Genomic DNA, 20,618 nt, shown 5'->3' with positions numbered 1-20,618 from the left:
AGAGCGGCGATCCAGCACAAATCTGACGTTTACAAACGACACTTTAATGATATCTCGGCCGCGATCAGGGTGGCAAGGTGTGGAATGGACGTCGTCCGGCAAAGATAAATCTTAAACGTGACGTAGAACAATGAACCGCTATCCGATCGACTTAAAATGTGTGATTACACCGACGCAACGTTATTATCCTCGTCGACGAGCGAGCGAGATGTCCAATTTGTATTGTTCATAAGGGATCGATTAACAGCCCCTGGATACGTGAAACGAGCGTCTATCGATACGATCAGCGTAGGTATCGCGATTCGAATAGTATCCGACGTTTCGCATGGAAAAGCGGAGGAGGACGAATGAAAGAGTCGAGAAATCGAATCGATTCCTCCTTCCTTCTTCGTTTCTTTTTTTCGCAGGATGATGCTGATAATGAAAAATCACGTGTAACAAATAAAGCGAAGAACGAAAGGAGGAATGTTCCGATTGATCCGACGCATCGTCACTATTTACTCTGTTGGAATTGTGCGATCGTTGGTAGATCGTTTCAAAGTTTGGAAGAGGATTGATTTTATAATCGCGAGTTAGAGAGTGTTTCGAGTCGAGAGTGTGACGAATCGGGGAAATCTCGAAATTTGGCATTTCATAAAAATGAAGGAATAGAAAGTTTTTTTAAGTGGCGAGAGTGTGGCGAATTCGAAGAAATCTTGGAATTGTTGGAATGAGCGACGTGTACGATAATAATTGGATATTTTATGTATTGTTTTATGCTAGGCGTTATTGTCGAAAGATTTAATTGAAATGAAATTTGATTTAATTGAAATTACAGAAATTTCTGTGAATTTTTTTTTTTCTTCTAATAATAATTAATTCGTTTATTCGCGGTTCTAAGAAGGATCTGAGAGTGAAATTTTACGCGCGGTTTATCCTTGTACGAAAACGATCGAATCGCGAGACGGAATTCCATTAATCGAGTTGTTGAATCGAGAAAAATGAAGACGTCGCAACCGTAAAAAGGGATTACAGTGCCACGAGCCGTAGGGTGGCGAATCTCATAAATCATACGAGCATCGGACGTAACGAAATGCCGTGGGTCAAACTCATTTCACGACGATTCGATAGAAACATACGCATCAAAAGATTAAAAAGATTAAAAAGAAAAAAATTTCTAAACAAGTAATTTGTTCGATCGATCCTGCGATTTAAATATTATCAAATATCTCTGCTTCGATAAGTTTTCGTTTATACGAATCATACGAACTTTCAACAATTTTTCTCGATCACGAGAACCACGGTTCATTCATTAATCTATGAATAAGATATATTTAATTAAAACGACACGTTTACGGCGTCGATATATTATTGTAACATTTTGTTTCAAATTATTATCATATTTTTATGCATAATATTTTTCGACACTTCCTATTCATTGTTTTTTTACCGTGTTTCGATTTTAATAAAACGCGAAATTAAAAAACAACATCACGGAATAAATCGCGCGCAAATTACACTTGTCGTTACTTGGATTTTTCGCGACTCCTCCTGGTTTGTGTCTTCTGTCAGACCGTTCAACTTCTTATCTTCTTGATAAGAAGAAAAACTTAATTAACTATGAGATTGAACTAAATAAATAAATTAAATTCGTGTATGAATAAAACAAAATCGCTATCTTATCGCAACTTTTGCATTATAAAAACCGAGTTTCAAAATACCGAGTTAATTCCAATCCTATAATTGAATTTAAAATTGCACAATATATTTCACCTTTGACATCCGAGAAGAAAAGCGTTCAAAGCAGAGATTATTCTCGGAACAATCATTTTTATTGAAATTGAGAAAATTGAATTAAACGTATTCCGTTCGTCGAAACGAATCATTTCTCGACAAATGATAAATTACAATTCCTCTTTTTTTTTAAAACTATTATCCAAGAGATCCGAGAAGTGTAGATTTACCAACATTCAGGTAAATTTTCTCCAGTTTCACGCCCTTAAGCTAACAAAAGCTAAACGAGAACAAAAGGAAGCAAAATAATCGAGACAATCACCGTTGGCTTTCTAGGTTTCACGATTCGCTCGAAAAGTGACACTCAACGTTTCCCTCCGCCCGCTTCTCCTTCGAATCTTCTCATTCGCAGCGCAAGAAGCAATTTTAATTCTTCGAGAAAAGTGCTGTAATTACTCGATCGAAAATTCGATTTACGCCAACTGCTTAAATCGAATGAAAAAGAAGTTTTGGAAGAAGGTGCAATTTTATTGCAAGCGTGGGCGTGTCTTCGCAAGCGTGTTTACAACAAACACGATGATTCCGTGGTCGATTGCGTCGAGAAGCAATCTCGTCGAACATTGAAACTTGTTCTTTTCATCGACAAATCGTGTGTCGTATAAAGGAACAGCACAAGTTACAACATCGAGTTTCTCTCTTATATTATATTATATTATATGTTTCGATATGAATGTTTGATTAATCGAGAAGATTCCCGACAAAAAGAGAGAGAGAGAGAGAGAGAGAGAGAGAGACTCTCGAAATTGTAAATTGAATAAATCAAGGTGAAAACGTATACTTTTAAAAACGACCTTGCAAGATCGGAATTTTTGGAAGCCGGCTACACGCTTTCTCCAAAAAGGAAGTTTACATCTCAACAGGGAGCTGGATGTTCACTCAGTGACTCACACAGTGACAACGCTCGGTAAATTTACAATTCCCAACTCGGCCGTTTTCGAGTTGCATTTTCCTTTCCTTGTTCGAAACCTGGCCCGAGTTTAACCTCGTCCGTCCCTTTGGACGGGCAAAAAAATTTAAACTCGCCAATTTGAAAAAGAAGAAGAAGCAAGGACGATTAACCGCGATGACATTTCTGAGAAGCGTTTCGAGAGACGTTTCTTTCGAGAAATTCTTGCCTCGCGGTGTTCTATGAAATATTTCAATTCGTTCTGCGTAAAGAAAGCAAGGATGGTATTAACGCTGTGCAGTAGCGAGCGCGTGCAAATAATGACGAAAAGAAGAGTTGCGTGGCAAACCGGTGGCAAAGTTGCTTCCGTATAAACGGCAGCAACTGCCGCTGGATATGGCAGTTTGCGCAAATATTAAGTACGAAAGTACAGAAAATCTGCAGTCTCGTGCGACCAGAGGATCGCGTTACGACTTTGGCGCAGTGTTTAATCTCGTGTTAACGCGTATATTTTATATCCAAGGATAACGTTAAACAAATACAATCCACTTGAAAAATTTCCCATCCACTTAAAATTCTCGCGCGAATGAGATATAGAAATGTAGAATCGGGTAGAATTTGTCTCTGAGAAGGGACGAATAGTTACGAAACCAGTTGTGGTCGGTGTTCTTGTCTCGCGATTTGTGCGATCGAGCGATAATTAATAGTAAGGAGCTAAAGCTGAAAAATAAAGGACGAAACTTCACCTCAAAGTTTCTAAAGGAGGTCAAATTGTTCGAAGAAATATAATCTCGAAGGAGCTTGGCTAAAGACTTTGAGAAAGAAAAAAGAGAGAGAAACGAACGATGGAGAAATCGAAGACCGTGGAAAGGTCGTCCGACAAACTTGTCCAAATCAATTTCATACGTGTCAATTATGAATAACCGTTCGAGGAGGAAAAAGAATGACGCAACGCCCTTTTGAGCAACTCCACGTAAACGGGGATTTAACTAAGAATCTTCCTCCCATCTCGAGAAAAGGGACCTCGAGTTACGATCCTAAATAAATTATCGAGAAACGAAAAGGGGAAAAAATCGTCCTCTTAATAGAATGGCGAATAGCATATTTGGACAAATAACGCTTGGAAGGTGGATTGGATTCGAGCGGGATGTTGGAGGGTCTAAGGGCAAAGGTTCAAGGCGATCGCCCTTGTCACGGCCGAGCCACGCTCGGTATTCCCTTAAATACACGGGGAAAGGGCACGAGTCTCTCCCTGAACCCTCGACCACTCCGGCCACGTACGTACACGCCAGCAGTGTTACTTTGCATGGCCGCCGCGACGGCATTTAAACAAGAAGAAAACGAGGACGATACGCAGGACGACTGTGAGAGAATGAAATTATTTCGAGGCACAGTTCAACGCCACGCTTGGAAGGAAACGGAGGATTACCAGAGGATTCGGCGCTTTTATTTTGATCGCGGTTAAACGTAATTCCATGCTCTGTTTCTAGAAGATGGAGAATGAGAGCGATCAGAGGTCGATAATCTTCTGAAATATGATCTTCTAAGCCGATCGTTTAACCGAAGCAGAGTCTTTCATAGCAGGATTTCGTCTTATTTTCGCGAATAGAAATCGTTCTGCCACGATGAATGATGGGAAACGAGCCGAGTTTGAATAAATTTCGTTTCTTGGAATCGAAATCTCTTGTCTTGAAAATTGATTCTCTTCGTTTCACGCGACCAATTACGAAATTACGTTCGTCGAATTTTCTGATTCCTTTCCGTTTCTACATCCTTCTCCTCCCCTTTCCGAACGATCGATTCGATAATATTTTACGTCGAGTATACATCGTGAAAAAACGCGAAAGACAACAAGCTCCCATTCAACTTTTATCCTCCTATCAGCTCGTTTACCCGCATCGTAAGCAATATTTCAATGTATTTATCGTACCGCGCCACTTTTCAACGAATGTACGCGCATTATATTGGGTAAAGTATCGAGGAATAAATGCAAAGAATAACAATTAACTAACGCCGATATATATACATATATATATACAAGATTGGCGTTTTGTAGAACGGATAGAATGAAAAATTCGCGGCCTATGTGTTTTGGTCGAAGATCGAGATATCGAGAACGCTATCTAAACGACGTTTCTCTGAGAGAGGGATCGTTAATTTAATTAATTTCGACGAAATGATGAAATTTAATCGTTCGCTCCGGCGAATCGACGTAAACGCTCGTTTGTTCCCGAGATTGCGGCGTTTTCTATCGAGAGAGGCTTGTTGTATCTTTGTCGTAAAACTGTTATCTACCAAGAGTCGAAGAGGATCGATGATTTTGAACTCAAGTTTGAAATTCGTTTCGCACGCTCCAAACCGATTTTTCTTTCTTTCTTTCAATTCGATTAACTTTTCAATCGACCGATTTGCTCGACGAAGATTCGAAATTTTTTTTCTTTAAATCAATTATAATCAGACTTCGATCGTAAACAGAAGAAAATTACGAGCCATCTTGTGGATATCGTAATGACAACACGTTGAACAATACGAGAGTAATAAAACGAAGAGAGCCGCGATGATGTACGATGCAGTGCCATTAACCTACTTCCAAGTTGCGTTAATACGTTTATTTTGTCCGTAATTAAGAGTTTCTTTCTTTCTTTTCGATTAAAAAAACAAAAGCAAAATTTTCGTCAAAGAAAAATTATCGTATCGCGTGATTAATAATTTGCGGGGAAAAACAAATTAGAGAGCGAGATGACGCAAGGTTATAAGGCTAATAGTATCATTTTCGTCGATAAGAATAACGTTTCTCGATAACCTCGCTTGTTACAAATGTTACTAATAGAATATTAATTGGGCAGTGATGGAATCACTTGTGAATCTAATTCTGGAATATTATTAAGTAATCCCGTTTCCCGATATTATTCGATTTAATCGATCCGTTTAGCTTTACCAAAATTTACCAATTTCATTCCAATCAATTGATTGATAAACGAGGAAGGGGTAGGGGAAGAGAAAAGTCGAAGATCATCTTTATTCCATTAAACCGATCGCCACGTCTCTCAATCACTTTTTTTTACTCTCCACGAGGAAGAGTCTCGTTACCTCGCACCTCCGCCAATCGTCTGCCGCGTGAATAATAATGGTAATAATAATAATAATAATAATAATAACAATAATAATAATAATAATAATAATAATAATAATAATAACACGACGAAAGATACGCAATTATGCATGGGCCGCTGGTTAGGCATTAATGTCGGGTGTAAAGAGAAACGATCGGCCCGATTAGAGAAACAGGAAGCAATACATGGGCGGGCCGACGAGTGTCGGCTCGATCTCTCGATATCTCGAAGATCCGATCTCTCGGTCGTTGCGTATGCGATCGATCGATCTCGACTCCTCGCTCAATGTTAATTATCGAGCGTTATTCTTATTTATCGATTGTTACGCGGTTGTATCTCGCCTATTCAAGCCTGCTGCTTTTCGAGATTTTGAGAAAAAGAAATGGAGAAGTAACGAATGATTCGAATTTAATCGATTCCATTGTTATATATTATTTCGAATTTTCTAATTTCGTTCGTTATTAAGCTATAATTGATTACACGTTTCATTTCACGATTTGTAACAGTATATCAGAAGACTAGAGGAAACGTTACGTAAATTTAAGGATAGGATAGGAAAATAGCACGAGAAGAGCACAAGTCTGACGAATAAGATATTTAAGATTCGGATCGTATTTCACGAATTCATTGGACATAACAGGATCGTAATTTGATTAGAATTGCGTGTAAACTTTATGAATATCGAGCATCGGTTATTACTACGCGTTTCTCGTGTTTATGAAGTAACATTAATTACATGCAATTCTCGATCAAGTTCTCTGCGCAAAAGTGAGAAAGAAAGAAAGTGATTCTTGGAAATAGAAGAATTTTATCGCGGCATTCGACGTTTGTCTAATTTTTTTTTTTTCTAACCAACGTCCACGAGGTTCTCATTGGCGTCCAATGTTTCTTATTCGATTATTCTTGTATCGTCGCCGAGCGGAAAACGATCGATAAACTTCGTCTTCGATCACTTTAAGCGTCGGATGTAAGCATCCGATTCGATGCGGTTGCCGCTAAATATAAAGCGAAGTGCTGGGAGGTGGCGGAATATCCTGACACTTAATATTTTTGGAGCAGACGCGTGTTTTACGAGGTCGTTCTGATTCGTCTAAATTTTCACTCATATTTTAAAAAGACCACACCGCGAGCATTCTTCGGCCAACTTCAACGCCCGATTTCTAGAATTAGAAATACTCGAGGCGATATTAGCTATTGTATATATACAAAATTGGTTATCGCGAAAGATAAGACGTTAAAAATTTATAAGAAGAGTAAAATTTTAAAAAATTCTAATCCATCTTGTGTGGAAAAAAAGACCGCCTTCCACGTTTTTAGCCTAATTCGGTCGAGAGATTCGGTGTACCGATATACCTTGAAATCTGGATCCTAAAAAAAGGGACTACGAGGCAGCAGCTTCGTCCGAACGAGGCAGATGTTGGTCGGGAGAGGAGTCGTTGAAGGCTTCAATTAAAGGGGGAAGCTGCGGAAGTTATTACGGATATTACGACAGAAACGATTCGGTGGATGTTTAGAAGATCAAGGGTTCAAGATTTCGTGGAATTGATTACCTCTACAATAGGGAGGGCAAAGGGAAAAATTAAAATTATTATCAACCGAAAGGGGAAAAATTAAACATTCTAAAAAACGTTGTATTACGCGTAGAGTCGAGATTGAATTTTGGATTGGGAAAAAAATGCCAAGATTTAGAAAGGTGCTTCGTCAAGCGTGTATAAATTTAGATGGATAAATAAAGAGTAAGTTTTAAAATGTATTCTCGTAGGAATAACAGCAGGAATCGAATAAAAGCCTACACGCATGTGCGCTTCGGGAAATAGCACGTAAAACTGTCGCGTCGGCTATAAAAAATTACACTTTCGCGTAACGAGACGCACGCACGAGTTGAAAGGAACGAGCGCAAATACGTTTCGAAGGAGCGATTTTGCCCGGCACCAATAAAAACCTTCTATCTTGATCTGTTCGAGTGGCGTTGCACTCTTGGAATCTGCATAACATCTGAGACATTACGAATAAACGGCAATCCGTTCATGTGCATTATGTGCCTTACGTGTTATGCAAATCTCTGTTATGCAAATAACTTCGAGTCACGTCGTTGGTCTATATAGCAATCTGCCGAAAACGTATTGGATTGAGTGATAAGTTCGTTCACCTTTTGCCGGTATATGCACTTTGAACATTTTTACCAGAAATGGTTATTTATGGATATTTGCAGTAGGCAAATATGCTAAACGAGATATTACCAGAATCTCAAGTAGCTAGTAAATTTCAATTTGCTCAGGTATATTTGAACAGAGTGAAAATCATAAATAAATAACGCGTAATGTTTAACTTTTGCATAGATATACATGAATATCAAGATTTACAACAACAAGGTGGACCACCTAGCGCGATTATTTCACGTATGTGAAAATTTCTCAAACTAATAAAAGGTTGTAATTTATCGTTATCGTGCGAAATTAATGATACCAATTTAAAGCTACTTCGTTCTGAAAATTAAATTCGGCGAGAATGAGAACGATATCAATGTTATTGCAAGTAACACGTTATAAATAAAAAGATAAAAAGAATAATTTTTGTATCGTAATTTGTGTATTGCACAAAGAATTGCAGAAATATATTGCGATATTCGATAAAAGCGGTAATTTACGATGGAATTTCGAATTGTTGTTGATATCGAATAAAATGATATATAATTATGAGAATGTATAATATATAATTATATAGATTGCAAATACTTTTGCAAATTTTGCTAAAAAGATGAGGTTTAAATAGAAATTTATCTATATGATATTACATATATATAATATTCTGATAAATAAATAAATAATAATTTATTGGCATATTATTATCACACTATAACGTTCGCAATATAATTACGAACAATTCAATATATCCTAAATGCTAAACGCTAGCCAGATTGATGTTTACTCGATTCCAGGAAAACAGAAAAAATAAAAATAAAAATATAACACAAGCGAAAAGACTCACCGTGCCTCGTGTTGTGTCTAAATCCACGAGCAGCATGCGCGACATTCAGATTCCACAGGAGCAACAAGAGAAAGAAGAAGCTTCGTAACATTAAAGAAGAGCGATGCATTCGAACAGCCATGATTCACGAGAATATTCGCAATTCGCGATATCGACGAACAAAGACAACCATTCACGCACACGCGAGTCATAAATCAAAGAGAAAGCAACGAAATTCTTAACTAGTCTTCGCCGTTGGAATTGAATCGTGGGTCACACCGATCACAACGACACTCGACATTCGTTACAATCGCCGCGGATCATTCGCACTTTTATCCTCGTGTCTTGTTTCCATCGACACGCGGATATCATTTCCGTTCGCACGGGTCGATCACTCGCGAGCTCGAATCGTTCGAATCGACGTTCATTTTTCGCGTTTAACACGTAATCGAGATATTCGAACGCGATCACACACCGCGAAGAGAAGTTTCGCGACGCCAGACACCGAGAATGATCGATCGATAGATTCGATTATCGAAATACGCCGGGCGCTCGAAGTAGTGGTAACGAAGTCGTTTCGCGCGTCGTAACACGAAGGAATATTAACGTGATGGAATCGAAAAACACAGATACGTTCAACCTTTATCGAAGTGACACACCATTCGCGAAACTTTCAACAATCGTCGATACACCGAAGAATTCGTTTTTCCACGTGACGGCGTTCACTTGTTGCACCGTGACAGGTTAAGGTACTTCTTTATCTCTCTCTCCCGCCATTTTCGAAACTATACTTTTCACTCGTACGTAAAGATGGTATTCCGTGTGTTGATTCTTGTGTGAATCTTTTCGTATTTATTTTCTGTGTGGTAAATAGTTCGATGTGCATGCACACGCGCACGTATATACGAAACGGGTCCCTTTCGAGTGACGGTTGTGACCACGAAATCGTTTGAAAAGGAAAGCAGGACGTAACGACAAGAAACACGAACCGTGCGAGCGCCGCGAGCGAACTGAACCGAAGTGTTGAGCTACCACCGAGACAAGTCTTTGAGCATCCCCCCACCCTTCACCTTCGTGGCTTCTATCGGTTACGCTACCCTAATATTTTGATCGAAGGATTATGATGGATTATAATTTCGTCGAATTTTCTTCGCTCCTCGGATCAGGTAACTTGTAATATTTATTAGAATTTTAAAACGATTTCTATATTCCTTTTACGGATTATTTTTTTTTTGTATGATTTTACGAATATAATTTTTTTTTCTTCGCTTACTGATAATTATGCGAAAATTATATAGTAACGTTATTTTGAGAATTTATTGGTCAATAAGTAAATTTAATTTTAAAACCATAATTACGTGTTATAGTTTTATTAAAAAAATATAAAAAAATTATATGAAAAATTATTTTTGGAACGAATATTTTTAATTACAAAATTATATTTAACAACGAAAAGTAATTTTTCCATTTTTTATCTTTTTTTTATTCGAATGGTAAGTAAAATTCTATTATAATTATTATGGATTTTTTTAAATCTTTTGTATTATCAATATTGTATAATATTTATACACGTAAATTTGTGTTACGAATATATTATTAAAGTAAAAATAAGATTCACGCTGATGATAATAATAATATTACGTTTCTCCATAATTTTACTTTATTCGAGGTATCGATTTCACCAAATATAGTGTTAAAATACCGTTAAAAGTTATTTGCAGTGGCAAATATCCAGTTCCAATGTATAAGATATCAGATTTACTTTTATCCGATATAGGTATCTTACCGGCTATCGCCTGCAGGCATTGCCCTTATAATTCGTGATTTCTAAAAGGGACTTGGAATTTATACATCGTTATCTACGATCAATACGCGTTTCCTTACCTTTCCATGCTTATATGTACCAATAATGCCCAGATTCACGATAGTTTTGTAATTACAAATTTTTCCTCTCACTTTGAAATATTATACGGATATAATTCTCATCGAGAACATAAATAATAGTCCAATGGAAAACGAATTTTATGCACGGAATATATTGAATATCGAACAATCAGGAATATGAATTTCAGCAAATGAATTATTGCAAAATATTGAAAATTTTTTCCTTCTTAATTATCATTAATAATATATATTTTGACTCATTTCCTTAGAAACACGATTTTAAGAATAATTCGAGTTTAGTGAACATCAAATCGGTCGTAACTAAAATGGAACAAACCTCTTGAAACATTTCTTTGAAGTACTTACTCTATTGACTCGCACCCATATCTCTCTTGCTTGTTATTGCCCCTACCTCAAAGGATTAACTGACCAACAATTGGATACAAAGGGAAAATAGTAAATAGTCAGGTTTTAGATTTTTAAGCATTTTTTTACTAAAGAAACATATTTCAATAACGAACACACACGGACAAATCAGTGGTCGAACTAAACCATACAAGATTAGGTACTTCTCTATTTCTTCTTTGCCTCTAGAAGGTTACAATGCTTTGGTTATCTTTTTTTTTTTTTTGTTTTTTTTTGTTTTTGTTTTTTTTGGTTTTAGGTATATAGGATAGTTATGGATATAATTAGTGTTTTCTTTCTTGTATTTTTTTTTTTTTCATTTTTTTTCTCTCTTTTTTTTTTTTTTAGCACTGAAATTTACCAAGCGGCTCAAAGTTTCCCAAGTTTCGCTCTTCAAATCGGTGTTCCGGCTGCTCGATCGCGTGATGCTCGATCCGACACGTATAGTACTACTATCGTTATACAATAATTGCTATGAACTATCGACTCGCCTCGACCAAAAATCCCGATCGCGTATATCACGCGTATCGAGCAGCCATCTCTATTGCTTCGCATTTTAAATTTTAACGTACGATGCGCCCACTCCGATTTCCATATCCTCTTATTACGTTAACGTTACGTCACACCAAAAATTCACACGTTTCGAGAAAGCGACGAACGAACCCTTTCCTCCTCCAACGAGCAAAGAGGGGATAGGTTTCATTCTCGATCGAGGGGATGGATTGACAAAATAATATATGAAAATGCGAGTGTCGCATCACTCTTCATCGTAGTTCGGTCATCTACACCGTTTTTTTTTTTTAATTTATCGTTACACGCAGATGATACGCGCAGACAGATATTGATATGGCGTTTAGATATCGTTGCAACACGCACGTACTTAGAAACTAGAACGGTACAACATCCGATGATCGTGCGCGCCTCCTTTATATATATATCGGATCGCATATTTTTTTTATATTTATCCTCTGCTCGACATTTCTCGACGTAAATTATTTTCTTTCTCTAGTAGGCGCTTTCGTTCGGCAGTGACATCTACCGTGTCTACGATGTCGTATGGAAGTGTCTTCGATAGATTTAAAACTGTCGCGTCAGCAGGTTGGCAGTTTTCCTACAGAGATTTCTCCTCTCCCTGTACATTGACAGAATACATTATTCCCAAGTGTTAATCTATTACTTTCACACGTTCACACGATGTTATTTCTAATTTGTACGAACGCGATCGAAATATATGTTTTGATATGTGCGCGGAGCAAAGGAGAGATATGTGTCTCTAAATCGATGTGTGGATCAATTTCGAAAAATTTCGAATCGGCCGAATTCGCTACGAGTTCTCTTCTCAAGTCGCTCGTGCAACTTTAGAGCTTTCGAAATGTGCAGAAATTACGCAACAACGGAGGATCGATCCGTCCTTTCGTTTCTCTTCCTTCCTGTCGAGAATCGATTTGAAAACGATTTACACCGAAAGCACGTTATTACAGGGTGGCGACCTCTTGTTTCCACAGCGATACGTATCCTTTTATTCCCGGCTAGCAGAATAGAAACATTCGAGATTCCTAACCGTTAACGATCTTTCATCTAACAAAGAACACTGCACCGAGAAAAAAACGATGCATTCGTTTCTCCTTCTAAAATCCATATACCGATTTTTCTTTCGTTTTCTTTTTTATTCCAAATCGGCCAGGTGGGCGAGGAAGAAGGAAATCTGTCTGCAATCTGTGATTATCGCCGTTTCTCTCTTCAATAATACGCCTTTTTATCGCCTTCCCTCGCTCGTTCCACGTACGAGTCGAGCGAATCGTGATGAATACACTCATTCGCGCACAGGTTACCACGAGAAATTGGTTGTTCGTCTTTTTTTTTTTTCTTTTCTTTTCTTTTTTTTCTTTTTTACGTGACTTCTCTACCTCTTTACCCCTCCCTGTTTTAACAACATTTAACACGCAGATGCAGCAGACACGCAGCACACGCGCATGCACGCTTACACACACCTATATACGAACACGCACGAAATTTCTCTACCTCTCGCGTATATATATATATATAATTATTATATCGTAATGGAGCGAATCTCTTTGCAACGGCTATAGATACAAATTATTTATTTTTACGTTAGAGAGCGTAATATGCACGTCGGTGTACGTGTGTGCGCGCGCGGATGATTAGAAATGTATCGTATCCGACACGTACACGATGTTCGATATATAAATATATATACGTGATAAGTGTAACATTATACAGTCGTAAGTAATCATAGTAGTAAAAAGTAAAAACGGTATGAAAAATTATTGTATTGTTTCCCATTACTTATTATTATTATTATTAGGTCATGCTCCAAAAAACAGCCGCACTGGGAACGCGAATATCCTCGTTTTGAATTCTTCCACGACGAACAAATAACATAACGGAGTTGAGAAAATAGTTGGGAAGAGTCGAGAGTATATATTTCCAAGAATTTTCGACTTTTGAGTTTTTTCAGGTGAAATCACGATTTAGGTCGTTAGATTCGAAAAAAAAAAAAAAGAAAGAAAGAGTAGAAAATATTGAACCCGTTGAAAAACTCTCGGCTCTGTTGCAAGAAATAATTTCTTCTCGTTAAGTCGTAACAGCGTATGGTGTTTGTTCGTCCGATGATTAATTTTAGATGGGCATATTACATAAGTTTCTTTTAATCATTCTTATATTATAATCTCAAAATATCGCGTTCTTCGTCAGCTTCGAACATGGAACAATCGTATAAATACAAATATCGTTCAAAATATCGTATTGCGCGTAATAACGAGATTGGTGATGGTCGATGCTTTCTCGTGGTGACGGTATGACAATGCTATACGACTAGGTAAGTATAATGATTCGCGAATGACGTTGTTACTTTATAAATACAGAATTCCATAGCGTTTTCCATAGAGTTCTTGAGAAATGATCGATATCCGAATATAAGATGGAAATCTGTGTATATACGTCGATTTTACAATAGAAGAGTAAAATGTTCAAAGACGAAATAGGTTTTCTTCTTTTTTCGATTATATCTCTATCTGGTGGAAATATCGAGGAAATTTTAAGTGGTAAAACGTTGTAAAACGTATTCATCCAAGAAGGTGTACAATTGATCAATTCTCTAATTTTCTTTTCTTACGAAATAGATTTCGTCGAAATAAAATATCGTAAATATTATTGGACACGACAATCGTTTTAATACGTTTTCGATGCCTTGAATGAAATGTTTGTAAAGTAGTGGATGATGTTGATTTCTGCATAAGTATAATCGTTCGTAAATGATGGTATATTATTGTCCGCTTTCTCTTAAAGAAATAAATATTAGACGTTACCCCCAACACGTGAAAATACTTCTTTTAATTCACTCTCTGACTAATAGCATCATTTGTTTAATCATACATGACTCTCATACACGACTCTCATTAAAGTTAATCGATATTCCACAATTCGATGAATAATATTTTTCTTTTTATGGCGATGAATCATTCTTTCGTTTTTGTGAGAGATCACGGTACATGGGAATACGAACAATTGTGACGAAAGGATATTCAATTGTATTCTTAATACCGATCGATACTCGATACGTTGGAATAACACTTTTGGCTGTCTCGATATTTTTTTCGTAAAATTACATCTATCAAAAATTTTGCAAACATCTTATTGTGCGACTTAAGGATTAAACGGTTGGAAAATATTTCTTCAATGCTCATTTTCAATGCGCATCCCAAAGATGCATTCTTAATTTAATTTACGAATTCGAAACATTTATCGTTAATGTTAAACACTAATTTGAACGTTATTTATCGATAGTCGGGTGCAGCACCTCATCATTAAGCATTTTTATTCCCTTTGAGGACAAGCGACGATTTAAAAGCATGCAACACTTTGAACAAATACGAAATGAAATATAGAGATCCTAGAGATTTCTTCCTAACCAACGATCGTTAAATAGATTTCTGACTAATTTACAAAGCGAAATTTATAGAAACCACCTTTACCGACCAACTTCGGACACCATCCACTCAATTCCAATCGATCGAAATAATCTATATTCTTTTCTTCGTTTAATTGACTAAAAAATTTTAAGTATGCGAATAAATATTCACAAATATTTGCATACTGAGATTGATGACAAGAAAATTCGAATTCGAATTAACGTGACATTTGGTCCTGTCGATAACTTCTTCTTTCTAGCGCTGTTTTCAAATTTCTTAAAACGTTTTCTTACCTCGAATTTTTAATATTGTTCCATTTTGGAAAACATTTAAATTCATCTAATATTATCTAAATAAGATTGATATTCGATAAAACAAAACGGTATTAATGTCGCGTTCTTTCTCGGTTTAAAATTTCATTATTTAAAACCTACGACTACATTTTTCTGTAGTTTTTTAAAAATAAAAATCGTGTATTGTTGCATTTTCACTAAGATTGCGCTCGCAGCAATCACCGATAAACGATTCTATGGCTATATAAAGAGCCATCGACAGATTTTACAAATCGATGCTGCTCCACATTTTTACGATTACCTTCTTTTTTTTTTTTTTTGAATATCCTACGACAAGTTAAATTACCATACGATAACAAGTCATCTAGATTCGTAGCAACCAATTTATCCTAGTGATTTTTAGATTTTTTTTTTTCTTTTACGCGTTTGATAATTAAGAAATTTCACTAATATCGATTATTTTATTACAGACGTACACAGTCTTTTCTACGAATTTATCTGGGTGTCGTCAGGCGAATGAACAACGCGCCAATTTCGCAAACGTTCAAATGCCCATTTTCATTATTTCTTGGCGCGTTTCGAACATTATTAATTCTACGATAGAATTTATTCGATTCGGTACAGTGAAACATTATCGAAAATCATGATCGAAGTCATTACACGAAAAATTATTAAATTTTCAATATGATATATAATATCTACGTACATTCGCCTAATTCGATCCCAGATACGTGTACTCGGAATCAAAGCAATCGCATAGCGAGTAGAAAGCAAGCGCGGAATACGCGAGAAAATTGATCTAAATTTAAAATCGAAGATTCACATTCGAATAGATTCGTTGGAAAAATTCTCGAAACTCGGATTCGACACGGCAATACGATTTTAACAAAAAAAAAAAAAAAATCGATATATTCCACATAGGCTCGATTACAGCAAAAACAATGGTTAAAATGGCTTAAAAATTTAAAAATTCAAAATTCAAAAGAAATGACTACGTGATCGCGTATTTCGCTGGCCAGCCAAGTATCATCCACTCCACTTGGTTTATTCCAAGTTGAATAATATTTATGGCGAGCGTTCATGTTTCAGATGATATCGCTTCGAAACGTACGCATAAAAGGGGCTCTGGTGCGTTAATAACCCTTTATTTCCTCCGGTATAACACGTGGTAAATGTCCTCGCGATTGTTTGCTCTCGAATTGTACGCTGGCCACGCGATCGTCGAAGATAAAGAGGAAATAACGTTGTTGGAAGCCACGATCGCCAAAGTGATAACGAATCGAGAAATTATTTTTCGAATTATAGCTTGCGAAGACTTAAAATACGTACGATATCGATGACGATATTAGCAAAGATTAGCAAAAGAGAAAGAGCGGATGAAAGATTTGTCGCGAATTCGAATATTTCGGGAATTTTCACTGAAAATATTCCTCGCAATGCGAAATTTAATTAGAGAGCGAAGATTTCTCGATTCAAACATTATTCATTTTCTTTTCATCGATTCCTGCGCTAAAATTTCTCGCTTATCGAATTGATAAAACGACAAAGAACGCAATTAACGCGTTAATCCAGCTCTTTTCCTCGAGAGAAGGAGCCAAGAAAAGGTTTCGAATCACTCTTTTGTTTAAAGCACGGACTCAAAATGACCCCCCTTTTATACATGTAACTAAACCACTTCCCTGACACATTTTCGAACAATGGGGCGTAATTAAACGTACTTACTAAAAGAAAAAAAATAAGGTATTTCACGTCGATTATAATAGAATCTTCTTTCTTAAAATTCGTAGAAAAATTTTCTTAATTAATAATAATAAAATTATAAAATTCTACTAATTGAATCTTTCGACCATATCTCATTTTAAGAATCATACTTATTATTGAAATAAATCTCTTCTCACGACTAGTCCGTCCAATTTAAAGATTTGATTCAAAGGAAAAATTCAATCGAAAAAAAAAAAAAAAATGCCCAAATTTTGGGGAAGAAAGCGGCATGTCAAGGCAGTGGTGGATTTTTTTTTTTTTTTTCGCTATAAATTTCACTTATACGTCCATTTCTCTACATCATTCTTCCGTCATGGCAGTTTTAGCTAGCTTCCGTGTGTCCGAATCCAACTAATCGGAACTTCTTACCTACTCGCTTAGCCTAATCGCGGCGATCAGCCGCAAAGGACTGCGAATGCATATCCACTCACGCCCCCACACTCTTCTCCGACATTCACCACATTCTCTCACATCCTTTGTTCCACGCGCTCTCCTCATTCTCTGCCAATTTTCAATCCCTCGCTCTCTTCGATTCTTCGATCCTCACTCTCTCTCTCTCTTTCTCTCTCTCTCTCATTCTCGTTTCCTGACAATCGATATCGTCTCGTGAACCATCGGCGCATCTCATTTTACAGTAGCGTAGCCGAGTGAGAAAGTAGCTAAGATTAGAGCCGAAAGGATCAGTCTGGCTACGAGAAATAATGGATTCACACTTCTCTTCTCCTCGTCAGAATTATGCCGAAACGAATATTCTTATCGTAGCTCTTTTGAAACGTTAGTCAGAGGATCGACTTTTAACATCGAACACGCAAGGAAACGCGTAAATTAGGAGAGATTATTACGTTGCACAGCAAGCATAAATTAAGAAACGAACGATGGAATTCTTTTCGCTACATTTAATCGCGATATCGGTAATCGAAAGACGCATCGATTCGACATAATCCTAATTATTCGATCTTCGCATCAAACGTGCGTCTATCTCGCTCTTTCGTAGTGCAAATCCGCTTTCTCGTCGATCGTGTGATTTACTCTCTCGTGATATGGATCTCGTGCTCTAATTCGATAGTTGAAAAGAAAAAAAAAAAAAAAAACTCTCTCGTTATTATTTATATATCCGCTCACATCACATTTCTACCGCATCCATCCTCGTTTTTTTAACATTTCTCCCTCTCAGCTATATATATATAACCTCTATAACTATATATGCTTTTTTTTTCTTTTCTTTATTTCTGTAATCTATGGAGACGGCACAAAGCTGAACGGCTAGTAGTAGATACAAATATGTTACACGGGGTACGATCTCTGACCGCTTCGCGTTTCACTTCGTGCTCGCTTCGAATTGTGTTCGTGTCGAATTAAACACGGCTCGGACGATGGAGAAGGCGCCCTCTCTTTTTTTCTTGTCCGCGACAATTCGACAACTCGCGTCGAATTTTTTATTTTATTGTCCCCGTTTTTTTTTTTTTTTTTTTAAAGGCAGTGAAAGGATTTCCGTTTCGATTCGGTGTAAAAATGATGCAACATGTTACCGGAATTCAAATCATACGTACCTATAAATTAATAGTATTCGAACCAGGGAATATGTTTTTTTTTATCCAAATCTCGATGACTATCTTTTTTTTTTTTTTTTTTTTTTTTTTACTTTTTTTCTTCATTTTTACTCGATCGTTGGATATAAAAATTTTGTGCGATTAATTTACATTTGTGCAGGTAACGTAAGGTATTGGAAAAAAATTCGTATAAAATAGGGGGTTCAGTCGATATTGACGGATGGTTTTTCGTCGATTACTCCTCTATGGCGCGATTCGTCTATTCCGAACGTATCGAAAAAACATATATATGAATATTATTTCTTTGTTACTTTAATATTTTCGATAATACCTCTGCTAAAAATACACGCTACAGCGATTGTCGATTTTTCGAACTGTCTCGGTTCTCATCCGCTCCAAAGTGGACAACGTCAATTGTTGGGTATTTCGCGTAGCAAATATCTTGCGCGCACGTTGATCGATTTCGTAGGGCGCGCCTCCTCCTCTTTCTTTTACCATATCGTCCACGAGCCAAAGAAACGAATCGATCTTCGCATATCTACGTGGTGTACAAATGAAACGAACGAAGTCTTCCTTCCATTTTCCCTCTCTTTTTCTCTTCAATGTTTCGGGTGGACGAAGTGAAACGCCAGCGTTGCACAACGAATCATTCTTCTTACCAATCCTTGCCCCTCCTGCGGTTCGCGATTTCTCGCCCACTCGAGCGCGCGCTCATTTAACACGTACTGCACCCGCGCTCATCACGCACACGCGTCCCAGGGTAACGATTTTCCCGATACGAAACGTTTTTCGATCCCGAGTTGACGGGAAAAAGGCCGGTTTCGTGACGTGCGTCGAAAAAGCGCATACACCTCGTGGATTATTCTCAATTTCATCCCAAAAGTACTATTTAACGAGAATTATTTTTTAATTACGGATAGAATTTCCTCCCTACTATTATCCTAATCCTCGAAATCCACGTCGCGCGATTCCACAGGAAAAACTGGTTTCCATCGAAAATCGGTTACCGCGATGGAGACGTTCGCGCGACTAGATTACGCGAAATTCGACGAATGAAAAGAAAAAGAAGGTGGGGTGGGGTGGGACAAATCATCTTGCGCAACGAGAACGAATCTTCTGCTCGCTCGTTCCGCTGCCTGCTTCTCGATGATTTCCATTCTCCATTCGAATTCTCTCTCTCTCTCTCTCTCTCTAACAAGTGCACGCATACACAACGACGTATATTCGCGCTGCAACGAAATTTTGTCCAATCTGTCCGTCGGATCACGTGTCGTCCACGCCTTCGCGAAACGCGAAGATCAGAGACGAGCGACGACTCTGTCTAGCTCCACGCACACGCACACGAACACTCGCACACACGCATACACGCACGCACGTATTTTCCTGTTGACGGAGCTGTACGATCCAGGCGAGGGAGGCACACGCGCCTCGTCGTCGGCCGGGTTGGACACGCAGCAGCGCCGGTCGAAACTTGGCCGATCCGCGGTTGGTGAGTTGCGTGGCACGCCAACACGTTGGCCAGGTGATGATGTTGGCCGGTAACACGCGACCGATGTGGATAGGAACGGGGTCCACGTCCCCGTGGGGCGGGAGGGGGCGGTGAGGGCACCACCGCACCGGTTCACCCTGCGGGCTCTGGTCCAGGCCTGCCTCTGTTTCCATCAACAATCCACCATCATAACGCGTGTAGTACTCGGTCAGGTGAGGGGAATCGAGTTGAAATTTTTGAAGGGAAAGATCCGGAAAGTTCGGTTTGAACGAAAAGTTTTATATCGTGGTGAGTATATTCGATTGGTATTTGTCGTTCTGATTTTCTTTCTCGATCAACAATAACCGATACGAAGAAAATTTTGGCTTTGAAAATTGTATACGACATACTCGTCTATGATAAATGTGAAAATCTTTCGTTCGATTTAACGAAATCCGATTAACAATAATCGACATTGTTAGAATATCCTTGTACGAAGAATCTATGTACCGATCTCTCAATCTTCGATCCAATAGCGGACTCTTTAATCTTTCGATCGACAATAGTCAACGTTGGATTAGATTCG

The 20,618-nt window shown here is 37.7% G+C and overlaps 2 protein-coding genes across 5 annotated transcripts in view; both read right to left on the bottom strand.

Moving 5' to 3' along the window:
* Nucleotides 1-9,058, bottom strand: part of LOC147657008 (laminin subunit alpha-1-like) — a 69,219-nt gene extending 60,161 nt beyond the window's left edge. Inside the window, exon 1 of the mRNA XM_086912092.1 lies at nucleotides 8,761-9,058. Coding sequence (XP_086768218.1) covers nucleotides 8,761-8,881 — 121 coding nt within the window. The 5' untranslated portion in view covers nucleotides 8,882-9,058. The remainder of the gene's footprint in view (nucleotides 1-8,760) is intronic.
* A 2,034-nt stretch (nucleotides 9,059-11,092) lies between these two features.
* The window catches only part of LOC100863535 (lost and found), a 187,194-nt gene continuing 177,668 nt past the window's right edge, over nucleotides 11,093-20,618 (bottom strand). For all 4 annotated transcript variants that reach the window (XR_015293217.1, XR_015293218.1, XM_012489113.3 and 1 more), the window contains one exon: nucleotides 11,093-20,216. Coding sequence is in view for 1 of the 4 variants with exons in the window: in XM_086911740.1 (XP_086767866.1) it covers nucleotides 20,186-20,216 (31 nt within the window). In the remaining 3 variants the exon portion in view is untranslated. The remainder of the gene's footprint in view (nucleotides 20,217-20,618) is intronic.

Source organism: Apis florea, unplaced genomic scaffold, assembly GCF_048593485.1.
Source record: "Apis florea isolate Af1SG1 unplaced genomic scaffold, ASM4859348v1 contig_3367_pilon, whole genome shotgun sequence".
NCBI lineage: Eukaryota > Metazoa > Arthropoda > Insecta > Hymenoptera > Apidae > Apis > Apis florea.
Note: the sequence above shows the minus strand (reverse complement) of the source record. Positions and strands in the feature narration are given on the sequence as shown.